We start from the raw sequence: 15079 nt of genomic DNA, 5'->3' as shown, positions 1-15079 counted from the left end.
TTTGAGCTGATTGAATGAAAACCTGAGAAAATCACGGACAGTAACCTTAGTTAAGGGAAAAGCAGATGGAAATATCTATTTGCTGCCATGATAGTATCAATGCAGAGGTCACAATCAGGTCAGAGAGATACTTGCAAGTTAGAACTGGCAGAGTCTCATTAGTCTACTGTTTCCTGTTTGGGTAGGATGTGGTAGGGAAGGACTTGGCTTGGGAGAAGACAAAGAAAGTGCATGATCATCTACATATGACCAAATATGTTTTTTTCCCCAGAACCAGTAACATATATATTGCTCATAACTAAGAGCTAACATTACCCCCCCCCTTTTTTACATTTACACATGTTTAATTATTAACATTTGAAACAAAATTCTATATTAGAGTTTATGAGAAGTGAGAGAATACCTGGTTGGTGATATGTTCCTGGATTTTTTCTGTACTCACTGAAAGAGAAAGCAAAAAGAATTTTTACATTAAAGCATGAAAATGAATAAAATGTGGTACTGATCCTGCTCTGTTTACAGTAAACACTTCCAAGCGGTCATGGACTCTCTGAGCAAAGATTTCTATCACAATGTGGACTTTTACAACCACTTCAATAACTGGGGGAAAAAAGTTAAAACCTAAATAAACTGTGTTAGGCAAAGATAACAGAAAATGGAATGGAAATCCAATAAGGGTGATACCAGCAGAAGGTATTAAACTTTCGCAGAGAAATGATGAAGAGATGAAAAGGACCGAAGAGAAATTTGAACAACAGCCAGTCAAAACAAAGTTTTCCAAACAATAACAACCTATTGAAGTATAATACTAATACTAAGCTCAGAGAACCCTGAGAACCAGACAAGGAGATTTGAGGTGGCAGGGCAGAAGTGCTACTTCAAAAAACATTTCTTACATGGGGAGTGATAAAGGCCTTATTATACTTTGTTGTTATGGTATTGCCAGAGATTGAAGTACAAGCCAACAGTTCTATAAATTGTATCTTGATCAGGAGGAAAAACATTCAGAGAAATATATGACAGGCAACCAAGGGGCATAAAAAATAGGGATTCTAATATAATATATTTCTCAGTCATTGTGAAAACAGCCTGAAAGTGATCAGCATTATGTATGTCTTAAATAGAGGAAAATAAAATCCTTAGTAGTAATAAATAAAAAACCATGAGAAAAGAAAAGAAAGAAGACATTTAGTGGCATCACAGTTACTACGTGTTTGTGAACACCTCAGTGTTCACGAACATTTTATTAAATGGGTCTCTTTTAAAAAAAACAAACTTTAATTTTAATTGAAATAACTGTTGAGTCACATGTAGTTGTAAGAAATAATGCAGAGAGATTTCTTGTACTTTTTACCCAGTTCCCCTAATGGTAACATCTTGAAAAGCTATAGTACAACGTTACAACCAGGGTGTTAATATTGATACGGTCAAAGTAAAGAGTATTTCCTTACCAAGAGTATCTCCCTTTTTGTCCACTATAGCTACATCACTTCCCCTCCACCTGCATGCTCTCCTTAAACCCTGGTAACCACTAGTCTGTTTTCCATTTCTGTCATTTTGTTATTTCAAGAATGTTATACAAATGAATCATAAAGCATAGAGCCTTTAAGGACTGGCTTTTTTCACTCGGTGTACTTCTCTGGAGATTCATCCAGGTTGCTGTGTGTGTCAACGTGGTGGGTTTCTTTTTATTTTTGATGTATTCTATGGTATGGATGTGCCAAAGTTTGTTTAGCCATTTACTCGTTGAAGGATATCTTGGTAGTTTCTAAGTTTTGACTATGATGAATAAAGCTGCTATAAACATTTGTGTACAGGTTATTATGTGAACATAAATCTTCATTTCTCTGAAATAAATGTCCAGAAGTGACATTGCTGGGTTTATATAATAGTTGTAGGTTTAATTGTTTGAGAAACTGCCAAACCGTTTTCAAAAAAAAGATGTCCCAATTGAAACTTACTGGTCAAGTAGTCAACCAATAATAAGCATACTTAAACATTTTGTTAAGTATTCAGTACCAAGCTAGATGTCATATGAGATACAGTAGAAGTGTAAGAAGTATAGGGGAAATTGAATGATGATGTTCAGAGTGGGCTATTTGATGGTGTCATTATTAGGAAATGTCTGATGCCTAGGGCCAGTCTTAGACTCGCCAGATAATAAGAATCAATTTTCTTCATTTTCGCAAGGGCAATGCTCAATCAGATACTCTTGATATGTTTTAGATTTCTTTTGTCAGTTTATATGCAGAGTGTTTAAAGAAGAGACAACATGGTTTGTGGGAAAAGCTTGGCCTTTTAAATTACAGATCACTGGTGTTTAAATGTGGGCTCCCCAAAGAAGTGACGTTTGAGTCAAAGCCTGAAAGATGATAAAGGAGTTAACTTGACCAAGAAGAGGGGGAAGAACATTCAGGTAGAAGGAAGAACATGACAAGGGCCATGTGATAGGAGGGAGCATAGTGGATTCAAGGATAGAAAGGAGGCCAGCATGGCAGGTGTGGAGAGGTGAGCAGGGCATAGTGTGAGGGAGGCTACACAGGTAGGCAGGAAACCCTGCAAAGAATTCAGGTAGACCATTTTTGGGAAATGTAAGATCCTCTCAAGAGCAGTGGGAAATTGGCCATTAAGGGGATTCAGGCCAGTGCATGGGTAGTGACATCAGAATAGCATGCACAGCCTATGTCCTGAATGGTATTGCCTAGGTTTTCTTCTAGGGTTTATGGTTTTAGATCTTATGCTTAAGTCTTTAATCCATCTTGATTTAATATAGGTATAAGGTGTAAGGAAGGGGTCCAGTTTCTGTTTTCTGCATACGGCTAGCCAGTTTTCCCAACACTATTTATTAAACAGGGAATCCTTTCCCCATTGCTTGTTTTTGTCAGGTTTGTCAAAGATCAGATGGTTGTAGATGTGTGGTGTTATTTCTGAGGACTCTGTTCTGTTCCATTGGTCTATATATCTGTTTTGATACCAGTACCATCCTGTTTTGGTTACTGTAGCCTTGTAGTACAGTTGGAAGTCAGGTAGCATGATGTCTCCAGCTTTGTTCTTTTTGCTTAGGACTGTCTTGGCTATACGGGCTCTTTTTTGGTTCCATATGAAATTTAAAGTAGTTTTTTTCAAATTCTGTAAAGAAAGTCAATGGTAGTTTGATGGGGATAGCATTGAATCTATAAATTACTTTGGGCAGCATGGCCATTTTCATGATACTGATTCTTCCTATCAATGGGCATGGAATGTTTTTCCGTTTGTTCATGTCCTCTCATATTTCCTTGAGCAGTGGTTTGTAGTTCTCCTTGAAGAGGTCCTTCACATCCCTTTTAAGTTGTATGCCTAGGTATTTTATTTTCTTTGTAGCAGTTGTGAATGGGAGTTCACTCATGATTTGGCTCTCTGTTTGTCTATTATTGGTGTATAGGGATGCTTGTGAATTCATGACTAAAACACCGAAAGCAATGGCAACAAAAGCCAAAATTGAAAAATGGGATCTAATTAAACTAAAGAGCTTCTGCACAGCAAAAGAAACTATCACCAGAGTGAACTACAGAATAGGAGAAAATGTTTGCCATATATCCATCTGACAAAGGGCTAATATCTAGAATCTACAAAGCACTTAAACAAATTTATGAGAAAAAAAATCCCATCAAAAAGCGGGCAAAGGATATGAACAGACACTTCTTGAAGACATTTACACAGCCAACAAACATATGAAAAAAGCTCATCATCACTGGTCACTAGAGAAATGCAAATCAAAACCACAGTGAGATACCATCTCACGCCAGTTAGAATGGCACTCATTAAAAAGTCAGGAAACAACAGATGCTGGTGAGGATGTGGAGAAATAGAAATGCTTTTACCCTGTTGATGGGAGTGTAAATTAGTTCAACCATTGTGGAAGACAGTGTGGCAACTCCTCAAAGACCTAGAACTAGAAATACCATTTAAGTCAGCAATACCATTACTGGATATATACCCAAAGGATTATAAATCATTCTACTATACAGACACATGCACATGTATGTTTATTGCAGCACTGTTCACAGTAGCAAAGACTTGGAACCAACCTGAATGCCCATCAATGATAGACTGGATAAAGAAAATGTGGCACATATACACCATGGAATACTATGCAGTCATAAAAAAGGATGAGTTCATGTCTTTTGCAGGGACATGGATGAAGCTGGAAACCATCACTCTCAGCAAACTAACACAGGAACAGAAAACCAAACACCACATGTTCTCACTCATAAGTGGGAGTTGAACAATGAGAACACATGGGCACAGGGAGGGGAACATCACACACTGAGGCCTGTCAGGGAGTGGGGGAATAGGGGAGGGAGAGCATTAGGAGAAATATCTAATGTAGATGATGGGTTGATGGGTGCAGCAAACCACCATGACATGTGTATATGTAACAAACCTGCATGTTCTGCACATGTATCTCAGAACTTAAAGTTAAAAAAATATATATCATGTACAGATTTGCATTTTTAAAAGACCACTCAACTCTGGTTGGCAACTGAAACATCAACTCCTTAGGGTGTCAGGGGTGGCAGCAGCACTACAAAACCTTAGTTTTGTTTCCTTTGGGACCAAGGGAAAGCTGCAGAAATTGAAGAGACAAATAAGAGCCGAACAGTAAAATATTCACATCCTAATGATGCAGCAGCCTACTGAACTCTAGAAAATGGACTAAATGACAGCCTGTATCTAACAGCAGCTCTGACACTAGGTGTTTGAACTGGGGCCAGTTACTTTAATGCTCTGACTTGTTTGCCTATATATAGCAAAGGGTTAACAATATCCACCCACTCTCAGATTTATGAGGATTGAATGAAACAAGAATGAATTTTGCAGGTAAAGGATAAAAGAGGGGCACTCCAGTTAGTTGGGGCAGAACGAGTAAAGAAATCTCAGAGGCAGGCAAGAGTAGGGTGTGTGTGGGTGAATTGTGAGAAGTTCTGAGTGGCTTATGTAATACATGCATACACTTTAGCAGGTGCGGAGATGGAATGTGGGAAGAGGGAAGGAGGACAGCCTTCGGAGGTTGTGATTTGGGATGATATTGGAGGCTTTGCAAGCAGAAGGAGGCCAGCAAAAGTCTTTCAGATGAGGATGAGGTGGCCAAAGCAGTTCTTGAGAAAGATGAGTTGAGTGGTGGTATGGAGATGGGTTTAAGGGGTAGTAGAGGCGGGTGGTGAAGACAGCAATGAGCATGTGCTGTGTCCAGATAGGAGGGGTGAGGGCTTGAGCCCAGGCAGTGAGAATGGGAAGGGAGGGACGCCAGGAGCAGGTGGCATTTCTGAGGTAGGTTCTGGAGATTGATTGAATGTGGGAAAAACATGAGCTGGAAGCAAGGGCTACCCTCAGGTTTTTATTAGGGAATCTGGCAGATGATAGCATGATTAAAGATACAATGAGAACACAGCAAGACCTCATCTCTAATTTTTTTTAATTAGCTGGGTGTGGTTGCATGTGCCTGTAGTCCCAGCTACTCAAGAGACTGAGGTGGGAGGAATGCTTGAGCCCTCGAGTTCAAGACCAGTCTTGGAAACATAGCGAGACCCTGTCTGAAAAATAAATAAATAAATAAGATGCAATGGGAGAAGGAAAAAAAATGAAGAAGTTAATAAGTGAGGCTTGTGCCTGTAATAAAGAGGAAGATATCTGTAGGTTACAGAAGCTGACATGACAATTATGGCAGATCGAATTATGGTCCCCAACATGTCCACATCCTGATCAGCCTGTGAATACGGGATCTTTCAGGACAAAGGGACTTTGCAGACGTAGTTCAGTTAAGGATCTGGCGATGGGAAGCTTATCTGGACACATCCAGTGTAACCATAAGAATCCTTATAATAAAGGGGCGGGAGAGTTTACAGCAGAGAGAAGGCAAGGTAGCAGTAGCAGCAGGGGTCAGAGTGACGCCATTGCTGAAGGGGGCTATGAGCCAAGGTCTGTGGGCAACCTCTGGAAGCTGGAAAAGGGAAGAACATGGATGACTCCTAGAGCACTGCAAAGGAACACAGCCTTGCTGACACCCTGATTTTAGTCTGGTGAGGCCCATCTGAACTCTGGCCTTTAGAATTGTAAGTTGCACACATTTGTATTGTTTTAAGCCACAAGGCTTTTGGTAATTTGTTACAGCAGCAAAAGGAAATGAATTCAGACAAGTTCTCATGCTTTTTCTCAGCTGTTCCTCAAGGGACAGGGAGGAAGCACACTCTGCTGAGGAATTGCTGTGTCCTGGGCCTAGGCGACATGCCCCACAGACATTATTACGTCCTTGGAACTACCCTGAAAAGTAGAGGCTATTCCTTCTATGTTTTTAAAGATTATGTGACCAGGGCTCAAATACATGCAGAAACTTGTCCAAATTTTCATGGTCTATGGGTGAAAGGACGGCCAGCATTCTAAGGAACAACATAGCTACTCTTACAACATAGAAAAGCAAACTTTCATTATGCAAAAAAAGACACATGAACACGCAGGTTTACAGCAGCACAATTCGCAATTGCAAAAATGTAGAACTAACCTAAATGCCCATCAACCAATAAGTGGATAAAGAAAGTGTGGTATATATACACCGTGGAATACTACTCAGCCATAACATGGAATGAAACAATGGCATTGGCGACAACTTGGATGGAGCTAGAGGCCATTATCCTAAGTGACATAACTCAAGAATGGAAAACCAAATATCACATGTTCTCATTTATAAGTGGGAGCTAAGCTATGAGGACGCAAAGGTGTAAGAATGATGTAATGGACTTTAGGGACTCAGGGGGAAGAGTTGAAGAGGGGTGAGGGATTAAAGACTACAATGGGGTAGCTTGTACACTGCTTAGGTGATGAGTACACCAAAATCTCAGAATTACCACTAAAGAACTTATCTATGTTACCAAGAACCACCTGTTCTGCAAAAATTATTGAAACAAAATTTTTTTTAAAGCTGATTTTCAGAATAAAACTAGTCTTTTTTGTCTCATATTTGGGTCTTGTCCCTCCAGCTTTTGGTTAGAGGATTAGAAGGGGAAAAAATAAAAACATTTGACAAGGTTGTCTGACTGGCAGATAAAGTGGAGAATTCTCCAAGATTTCTTAAATTTTAATCTCATTATGTCTTCACAAAACAAAGCAGAATAAACTGCAGAGGGAGGTTGTGGACATTGTTGGCTCATCTTATGATGAAGCTGGTATTGAGACACTTCTGTCGCATTCATGAGCTTCAGCAATAAAATTTGTAGAAACAGCCCCGACCCACCATCATCAACATGGGTGGGGAAGGACCTATTTCTCTAAGATTTATAATTCCAGGACAACTGCCTCAAATTCTCCAAACTCTGCAGTAAGACTCACTAATTCTTCTCATTGTAAGTTGTTTGATTAATCACCACGAACTGACTAAAACTCTAGGGAAAGTTCTTTTGCTGCCTAAACAGTTTAAAGCAGCGGTTCTGAACCTCTTTCAGGTAACAGGCTCCTTTGAGAAAGTAAGAGCAGCTATGATTCTGCATTTCAGAAAAATGCCAACACACAGAAAAAATGGAAAAAGGCACGAGGCTAATAGACCTTCTGTAGCTATGCATAGATCTGCAAGAACCTATCTGTAGCTCAAAGTCTTTTTATCTTTTCTTTTTTTTTTTTTTTTGGTCAAAGGGATTTGGAAAATACTTCTTTTCTAGGTATCTCAGTAGGAACTTTACTCTCTCAAACCATAAATTTGTAGTGCCTTACATAAGAAATTACAATTAAATCAACATAAATCTTTTGTTTTAATAAATGAAGCATATTCATGGCTTAGATTTTAAAATCACATTTATAGATGAGGGAAATTTCTAGGCCCAAACAGTAACAGTGAAGCTACTACTGCTGGAAGGAATGATGTGCCACGTGTGTCTTAAACCTCAAGAGCAGAGACTTCAGGGCAGAGAACACCACATGCACCACCTCCAGACTAGGTTGCTGGGAGCCAGAGGATGAGCAGGACACTTGGTGAAGTGTATGCAGCCACCATCTGCTCCCATCACCTAATGCTGCAGAGCCAACTGGAGCTGTGCTACTTTGAGATAAACTAGAGGTGGGTTCCTGATCATATTACATGAGACTCTCTCCCATTGTTAGTAATTAGGCAAGGACATTAGTGACAGAGGGGCATCCACTAATAAAGACAGAGCAATACTGGAACAGCAAAGAGGAAGCCACTTAGACATTCTTGTTTCTTCAAATATCAGAAGCTTCCACATCATAGCAGTGGAATTGGGAGGTGAAGTCATAGCAGGAGAGCTAGGGATGGACTTCACCTCCCAAAAGCTTAGTCCACAAACTTCCTCTTGGCATTTGCACCAAACAAGGCTCCCTGGACTTCTGGCATCATCTGCTGGCCTGAGATCCAGTCAGCTTTCCAGGGTGTTGGAAACCTTTACTTTACAATCCCCATTGTGGATCTCAACTTATGTCCTCAGGCAGGTAGGACTCTTGAGCAATTGGGACATCAACAATTTTTTATGGTGGGGATTTTGTACATAGAGACTGCCTTTGCACCATAGCTTTTACTTCCTGCAATGAACAGTCATTTGGGGCTCTGACAATCGGTATAAACCCTGGAGGACCAGTCCATCCAGCAGCACTTCATACCTGGGTGCATCTTTTACCACCTTGTGAAAGTTTATTTTGAACCATAGGCTCTAATGTGTGAAATAATTTCTTGGATGTAGGCTTCTCTGGGTAAGTTACTAGTCCCTCAAAACTACAGACTCATTAGATGTATAGTAATTTTCTCTAACTTAAAGAACTAAAAATGTAAGTTTAATATCTTATAGTATAGTGTATTCATTCCAAAAAATATAATACCTTCACTGTGTCAGATACCTCCTAAGTGCTGGGCATGCAAAGATGATACAGCAGGGTGCTTGCCCTCAAAGAGGTCAGGGTCAGGTGGCAGAGAGAGATAAGTGAAGATAAACTGCAGTGCCTCCTGAGAAGTGTTTTCATAGAGTTCTGGAAAACAAGCTGTGGGCACACAGAGGGGAACAACTAATATGATTGGTTTTGGGGAGCGAGTAGGTTTCCAAGAGGTATGCTGCCATTAATCACTGCTATACTCCCTTTTAACTCATGCAGAAATATGTCATGAACAACCAGGGACCATGATTGTAATTTATTTATTATTAGCCTTTTACCTCATGGAGTTCAAGAATATCTCTTGGATATGGATATCTAAGTATCCATATTGTACTATCTATTGGATATCTCTTTTGCATGTTTGAGCAAATTCTAGAGATACGGTGAGTTTAAGAACTTAAAAGTAAGTTCAGAGATAGGACCTGTCTTGGTAACAGTGAATCAGAATAATTAGAAGGTGGAATTTGAATTAGGTCTTCAAAAATGGATAGAAGTTGTGAAGAATAATGGTGATGACTACCCTAACTAGGGGAGAGGGTTTAGAGGGAAACAGCATTGCCCAGGCAGGTCTGGGTCAATTGCTTTATGTTTAAAGCAATAGACAATTTGGGGGGGCAATTATCATTTTTTTCAGCAGAGGTGGGTTATAAAGGAAGATTAAACTGGTAAATAAATTGCTTAGAGTAGGGGGAGAAATTGGAGAATATCTAGGAGGCATTGGTGGGGTGCATAAACTAAGTGATGGTTTGGGGCCTAGACTAGGGAGGTAGAAATGAGAAGGAAGATGAAGAAAATCAAAGACAGTCTGTTGAAGTAATGTTTGAGAGAAATTGGTAACAAATGAATACAGGGAATAAAGATTAGAAAGAGTTGTACCTGACTTTATTTATTCCAACAAATACTGTTTGATCAGCTGCTAGGTGTCATATATGGATGGGTACTAAGTTCTGGAGACTCAACTGTGAACAAGACCATTGCTCCCAATTAGCCTGCTCCTTTCTCTCAAAGAACTGGTTGGCTCTGTTCCCCACTTTCCGTGACATTGTCTCGTCCTGTACTATAACCTACATTTAGCATGACCCCTTCTGTAGGGGTGCTTGAACTGTTTTGAAGGTGCCACATGTGAAGTCTTGAAATTGGGCAAGGAAAAGAAGATGGGATTATGAATGTATTCCTGTTTCCTGGAGTGCAAATATGCCCATTATATATCTGCACATGTAATTTCATATTCCAGAACTGTGGTGATGTGGAGTATCACACCCCCGCTTTTTCCCCATCAAAGAGTATTTTAAGAAGGAACCTGAGAATTTGGGAAAGAGGGCCAGTATGGTGATCTGAAACAGGGCAGATTTGGTCATTCAGCAAACTGGGGCCCTGTCGTTACCTCTCAAAGAAGCACAGAGAGGTAGCCATTGCTTATGAAAAGGCACAGGACCAGGAAATAGCTCAAGGGGCCAATGACAGGGTGGGGAACAGGGACTCAAAGAAGTTCATGGGTAGCAGGACAGTGTCTCAGAATCTTCAGAATATGTCTACAATGCATGCTGTCTAACCACAGCTCCCAATTTGTTGAGCTCATCAATATCTCTCCCCCGGATTATGATGTTAGCTTTCTGGGGTCTCCCAGTTGCCACTCTGGCTCTCTCCAAGTTCCTTTCTACATCTTGTAGGCCTTGCACCATCTGTTTCTTGCTCACCGCCTCTGCAACCTCACCTTGCTGTCTGTTTCCCTTCCTTTCTACTCTCCATCTACTCTGGTCTTATGTTCATTTCTGGTCCTTTTTGGCCTCTGGTCTTTTGCACATGCTGTTGTCTTGTTTCTCCAATTTTGCAGGTCTGACTCTTTCATGTTTTTCAAGTCTCGCTTTAATATTAAGATCTCAGGAGTTCTTCCCTGGTCACCCCATCTCTTCTTGTGATTCTTGATCTCAGCCTATTATTTGTTCCTTTCCATAGAACTTACCACTACTTGCAATTATTTTATTTGTAGGTCTGGTTACTTTTTTGCTTGTTTTCTATTCTATAATGTACGCTCCTTGAGGCCAGGGACTACATTCATTTTGTTTATTGTATCCTAAGGATGCAGCTCAGTGATACTGAGACCACTATCAATGATTCCATAAATATATGCATTGAACACGTAGAGTGTTCAATATATATATTGATCTCAGTGTGTGAAGCCTTGCACTACCTCCAACATATTGAGGGCAGCTGCTCCTGGCCCTGTTTTGCTCATGAAAGAAAAGGTGCATGGGTTAAAAATCATTAGATGGATGATATTAGGGCCTGAGTTTGGCTGCTGATGAATTCTGGACCATATCAAATGCTTTGTTTGCAATAGCAGCCCTTTTTATATTCATTCCCAGTTGATTTTCCAATATGTTTAAGCATCTCAATAACAGGAATTATACCAAAATTCTGGGTTTTTTTGTAAATTTTACACATCTATACCATCATAGTTCTGTATTAGGAATATAGTGTACTCCAAATTATAGGAACTGAAGTGAAAGACTGAGAGTTAATTCTAGATAACTTATATGATTATGATTTGCAATTTTCCTGATAATTAACCACAATATAGTTGTCCTTTTAGTTTGAATTTACCCAAATTTCTACCATTTTTCCACTAAACTATTTACTAAAATTGTTTGGGCACAGCTATGGTAAATATACGCACTTTCTTTTAATTGCTTTGTGCAGTGTGTGTAGCAAGGAAGCCTTGGGTAGGCTGGACAGCACAAGTGCAGGCTGAACTTGAGAGCCCAGGCACGGGAGAAGAACCCAAGACACAAAATTGGGGTGTGTTTGGGGATGACAAGGCAGGCTAGATACAAGTTTCCTTGGCAAAAGGTCAGAGGGAGTCCAGCATTCATGACATCTGTCCAAATAAGGAAGAGGCAGGTGACTACTGGTGGTAAGGAACACATCCATGCTTTGGAGGGACTTGGGTACCACGTCGTGTACAACTTAGGCAAGAAGGCAGGAGCTCAGCTGCTGGGGGACTGAAGGATAAAGCAAGGACTGATTCAGGAGGTAACAGGGCAGTCTTCCAGTGACTGATGTCAGGCAGTCAATTGAGGATCAGGGGGACTCAGGAGCCACATAGTTCATTTCTGTGAGTTATAGCAATTTAAACATAAGAAAACAATTACCTCTTCCCTTGAGCTAGTAAAATTCCAATAAATTAAAATATATAATTATAGGGCCAGGTGCAGTGGCTCACGCCTGTAATCCCAGAACTTTGGGAGGCTGAGGTGGGTGGATCACGAGGTCAGGAGTTCAAGACCAGCCTGGCCAACATGGTGAAACCCTGTCTCTACCCAAAATACAAAAATTAGCTGGGTGTGGTGGTGCGTGCCTGTAGTCCCAGCTACTTGGGAGGCTGAGGCAGGATAATTGCTTGAACCCAGGAGGCAGAGGTTGCAGTGAGCTGAGATCACACCACTGCACTCCAGCCTGGGCAACAGAGTGAGACTCTGTCTCAAAAAAAGAAAGAATCTATATATGTATTTATATATATATATATATAATTTTATTATTTTTGTGGTCCTAGTGGTTATGATTGCTGCTATTGATAATGTTTGTCTTTTGCTAATGGATCACCTTAGCCTGGCAGAGATGAAAATGTTCTCTAGCCTATGCAAGAAAAGAGGAGGGAATCCCACTTAACGAAAACCTAAGTCATTCTCAAATTTATTCAAATCATACTTGAAAAGGCGGAATGAAATTTAGGGGGATACATTTTAACTGTATAAGCCTTTGCTAATAAAAGATTAAGAAGTATGTGGCTTAGCATCTTTTAATTATTTTTTTCTAGCAACTTGAATATACAATGTTTGAAATCTCTGGTTGGATCAACATTATTTTGCTCAGAGGTTTGTGGACTTTGCATACTGATTCTTTCCTGTTTCCAAGTACATTTGCTTTTAGGCTATTTTTATTCACTTTAAAGGAATTTTAATAACTTTCTGTTGACAGCATGGACAGCTGGTCTTGAGAATTAAAGAAAATTCACTTGCTGACTGAGGAAGGAAGTGACATCAATGAGCTTCTAAAGTCAGCCCAGGGGGGGAAATTGGCTGGTGAGAGAGTAGCCTTTCATTGCACTGTATTTATCGAGCGATGCCTTGAGATGCAAATTGCTGTATCAATCAAACCTGTGGTGCCTACCTCCAACCAACCCAGTGCAAACTGAAGGAACAATGCCCTGAAACACTGAGAATAAAAAGGATGAGGGGTGCAGGAGCCCAGAGGCTAAGTGAATTACGGAGCTCAGAACGCTCTCTCACCAAGCCTATACTTCATTCTCTGCCAAACCTCAGTTTCTTTGTCTAGAAAATGAGTTTGATGGAAACTGTTGGTTGAAGTCAGTCTGTTTCTTTGACAGATGGCTAAGAAGACCAGGTAGTAATACAGAGAGTGTAGACATGCTATCTCAGTACGTTTGTCCCAAAGAGAGCTATCAATTGCTTTTTATCCCCTACTGAGAGCTATTTAGAAATAGGAATTCTTAGCTGTCATACATAGCTACTACCTTGATCCCTTATTTTAAAAATCTGTATTCATCATTTATAACTATACTGCAAAAAAAGCCAAGTATCAGATCTGGACTTTAATAATGACAATAGCCATCACAATCATCCTTGTCATAATGATAAATTACAATTTTCACCACCATCAGATAATCTTCTTCTGGAGTTGCAGTTACCTATTTTTCAAAGATAGATGTGGTGTGAGTAGATTGTAGGTGTATGTGTGGGTTATGTCAGGTGAACAGACAGGTACGTATGCATATACTCACACCTGTGCAAAAGAAAGGCAGAAGAGTGCCTAGGGACATTTTCCGTTTATGAGATGAAAAATTAAATTCTACTTCTCTCTCTCTCTCTCTTTCTTTCTTTCAGATGGAGTCACTCTTTGTTGCCCAGGCTGGAGTGCAGTGGCATGATCTTGGCTCACTGCAACCTCTGCCTCCCTGGTTGAAGTGATTCTCCTGCCTCAGCCTCTCAAGTAGCTGGGATTACAGGCATGCACCACCATGCCTGGCTAATTTTGTATTTTTAGTAGGGATGGGGTTTCTCCATGTTGGTCAGGCTGGTCTTGAACTCCTATCCTCAGGTGATCCCCCAACCTCAGCCTCCCAAAGTGCTGGGATTATAGGTGTGAGCCACTGCGCCTGACTCTCAGACTTTTCTAGTCTTGACTTTGCCTGGCTATATGATATTTGGCAAATTACTTCACCTCTCTGGCTTTTGTTTTGTCTTTATTGCATAACAACAGGGATATAAATACTAAATTTGCTTATAGTTGATTACATTCTTTGACTTTTAAAAGAATGAAGGGTAATGAAAATTCCCATAGGATTGGCACAAATAAAAAAAAGAAAGGAAGCCTAGGAAACACCATTGTGGACATCAGCTCTGGGAAGGAATTCATGACTAAGCCCTCAAAAGTAACAGCAACAAAAACAAAAATTGACAACTGGGACCTAATTAAACTAAAGAGTTTCTGCACAGCAAAAGAAACCATCAACAAAGCAAGCAGATGACCTACAGAACAGGAGAAAATATTTGCCAACTGTGCATCCAAAAAGGGTTAATATCCAGAATCTATAAAGAACTTAACTGAACAAGCAAAAACAAATAACCCCATTAAAAAATGGACAAAAGACGTGAACAGACACTTCTCAAAGGAAGCCGTCAGCAAACATATGAAAAAATGCTCAACATCACTAATTATCAGAGAAATGCAAATCAAAATAGCAATGAGATAGCATCTCATGCCAGTTAGAATGGCTATTACTAAAAGTCAAACTGTAACAGATGCTGGCGAGGCCATGGAGAAAAGGGAATGCTTATACTCTGCTGGTGGGAATGTAAATTAGTTAAGCCACTGTGGAAAGCAGTTTGAAGATTTCTCAAAAATCTTAAAAGAGAACTTCCATTCAACCCAGCAATCCCATCACAGGGTATATATCCAAAAGGAAAGGAATTGTTCTATGAAAAAGACATGTGCACTCATATGTTCATTGCAGCACTATTCACAATAGCAAGACATGAAATCAACCTAGGTGCCCATCAACAGTGGATTGGATAAAGAAAATGTACATATAAACCATGGAATACTATGCAGCCATGAAAAAATGAAACCATGTCTTTTGTAGCAACATGGA

General features: G+C 40.0%; 1 protein-coding gene across 7 annotated transcripts in view; it reads right to left on the bottom strand.

Annotated features, from left to right (window-relative positions):
• Positions 1-15079, bottom strand: part of CHST9 (carbohydrate sulfotransferase 9) — a 293740-nt gene that overhangs the window by 44756 nt on the left and 233905 nt on the right. For 4 of the 7 annotated variants that reach the window (XM_065533960.2, XM_005586983.5, XM_045377915.3 and 1 more), the window contains one exon: positions 404-441. The exons of the other annotated variants lie outside the window; for them this stretch is intronic. In XM_065533960.2, coding sequence (XP_065390032.1) covers positions 404-441 — 38 coding nt within the window. The remainder of the gene's footprint in view (positions 1-403; positions 442-15079) is intronic. 7 annotated transcript variants of the gene reach the window in all.

The sequence above is a fragment of the Macaca fascicularis genome, chromosome 18 (genome assembly GCF_037993035.2).
Source record: "Macaca fascicularis isolate 582-1 chromosome 18, T2T-MFA8v1.1".
NCBI lineage: Eukaryota > Metazoa > Chordata > Mammalia > Primates > Cercopithecidae > Macaca > Macaca fascicularis.
This window is presented reverse-complemented; position numbering and strand designations above follow the sequence as displayed.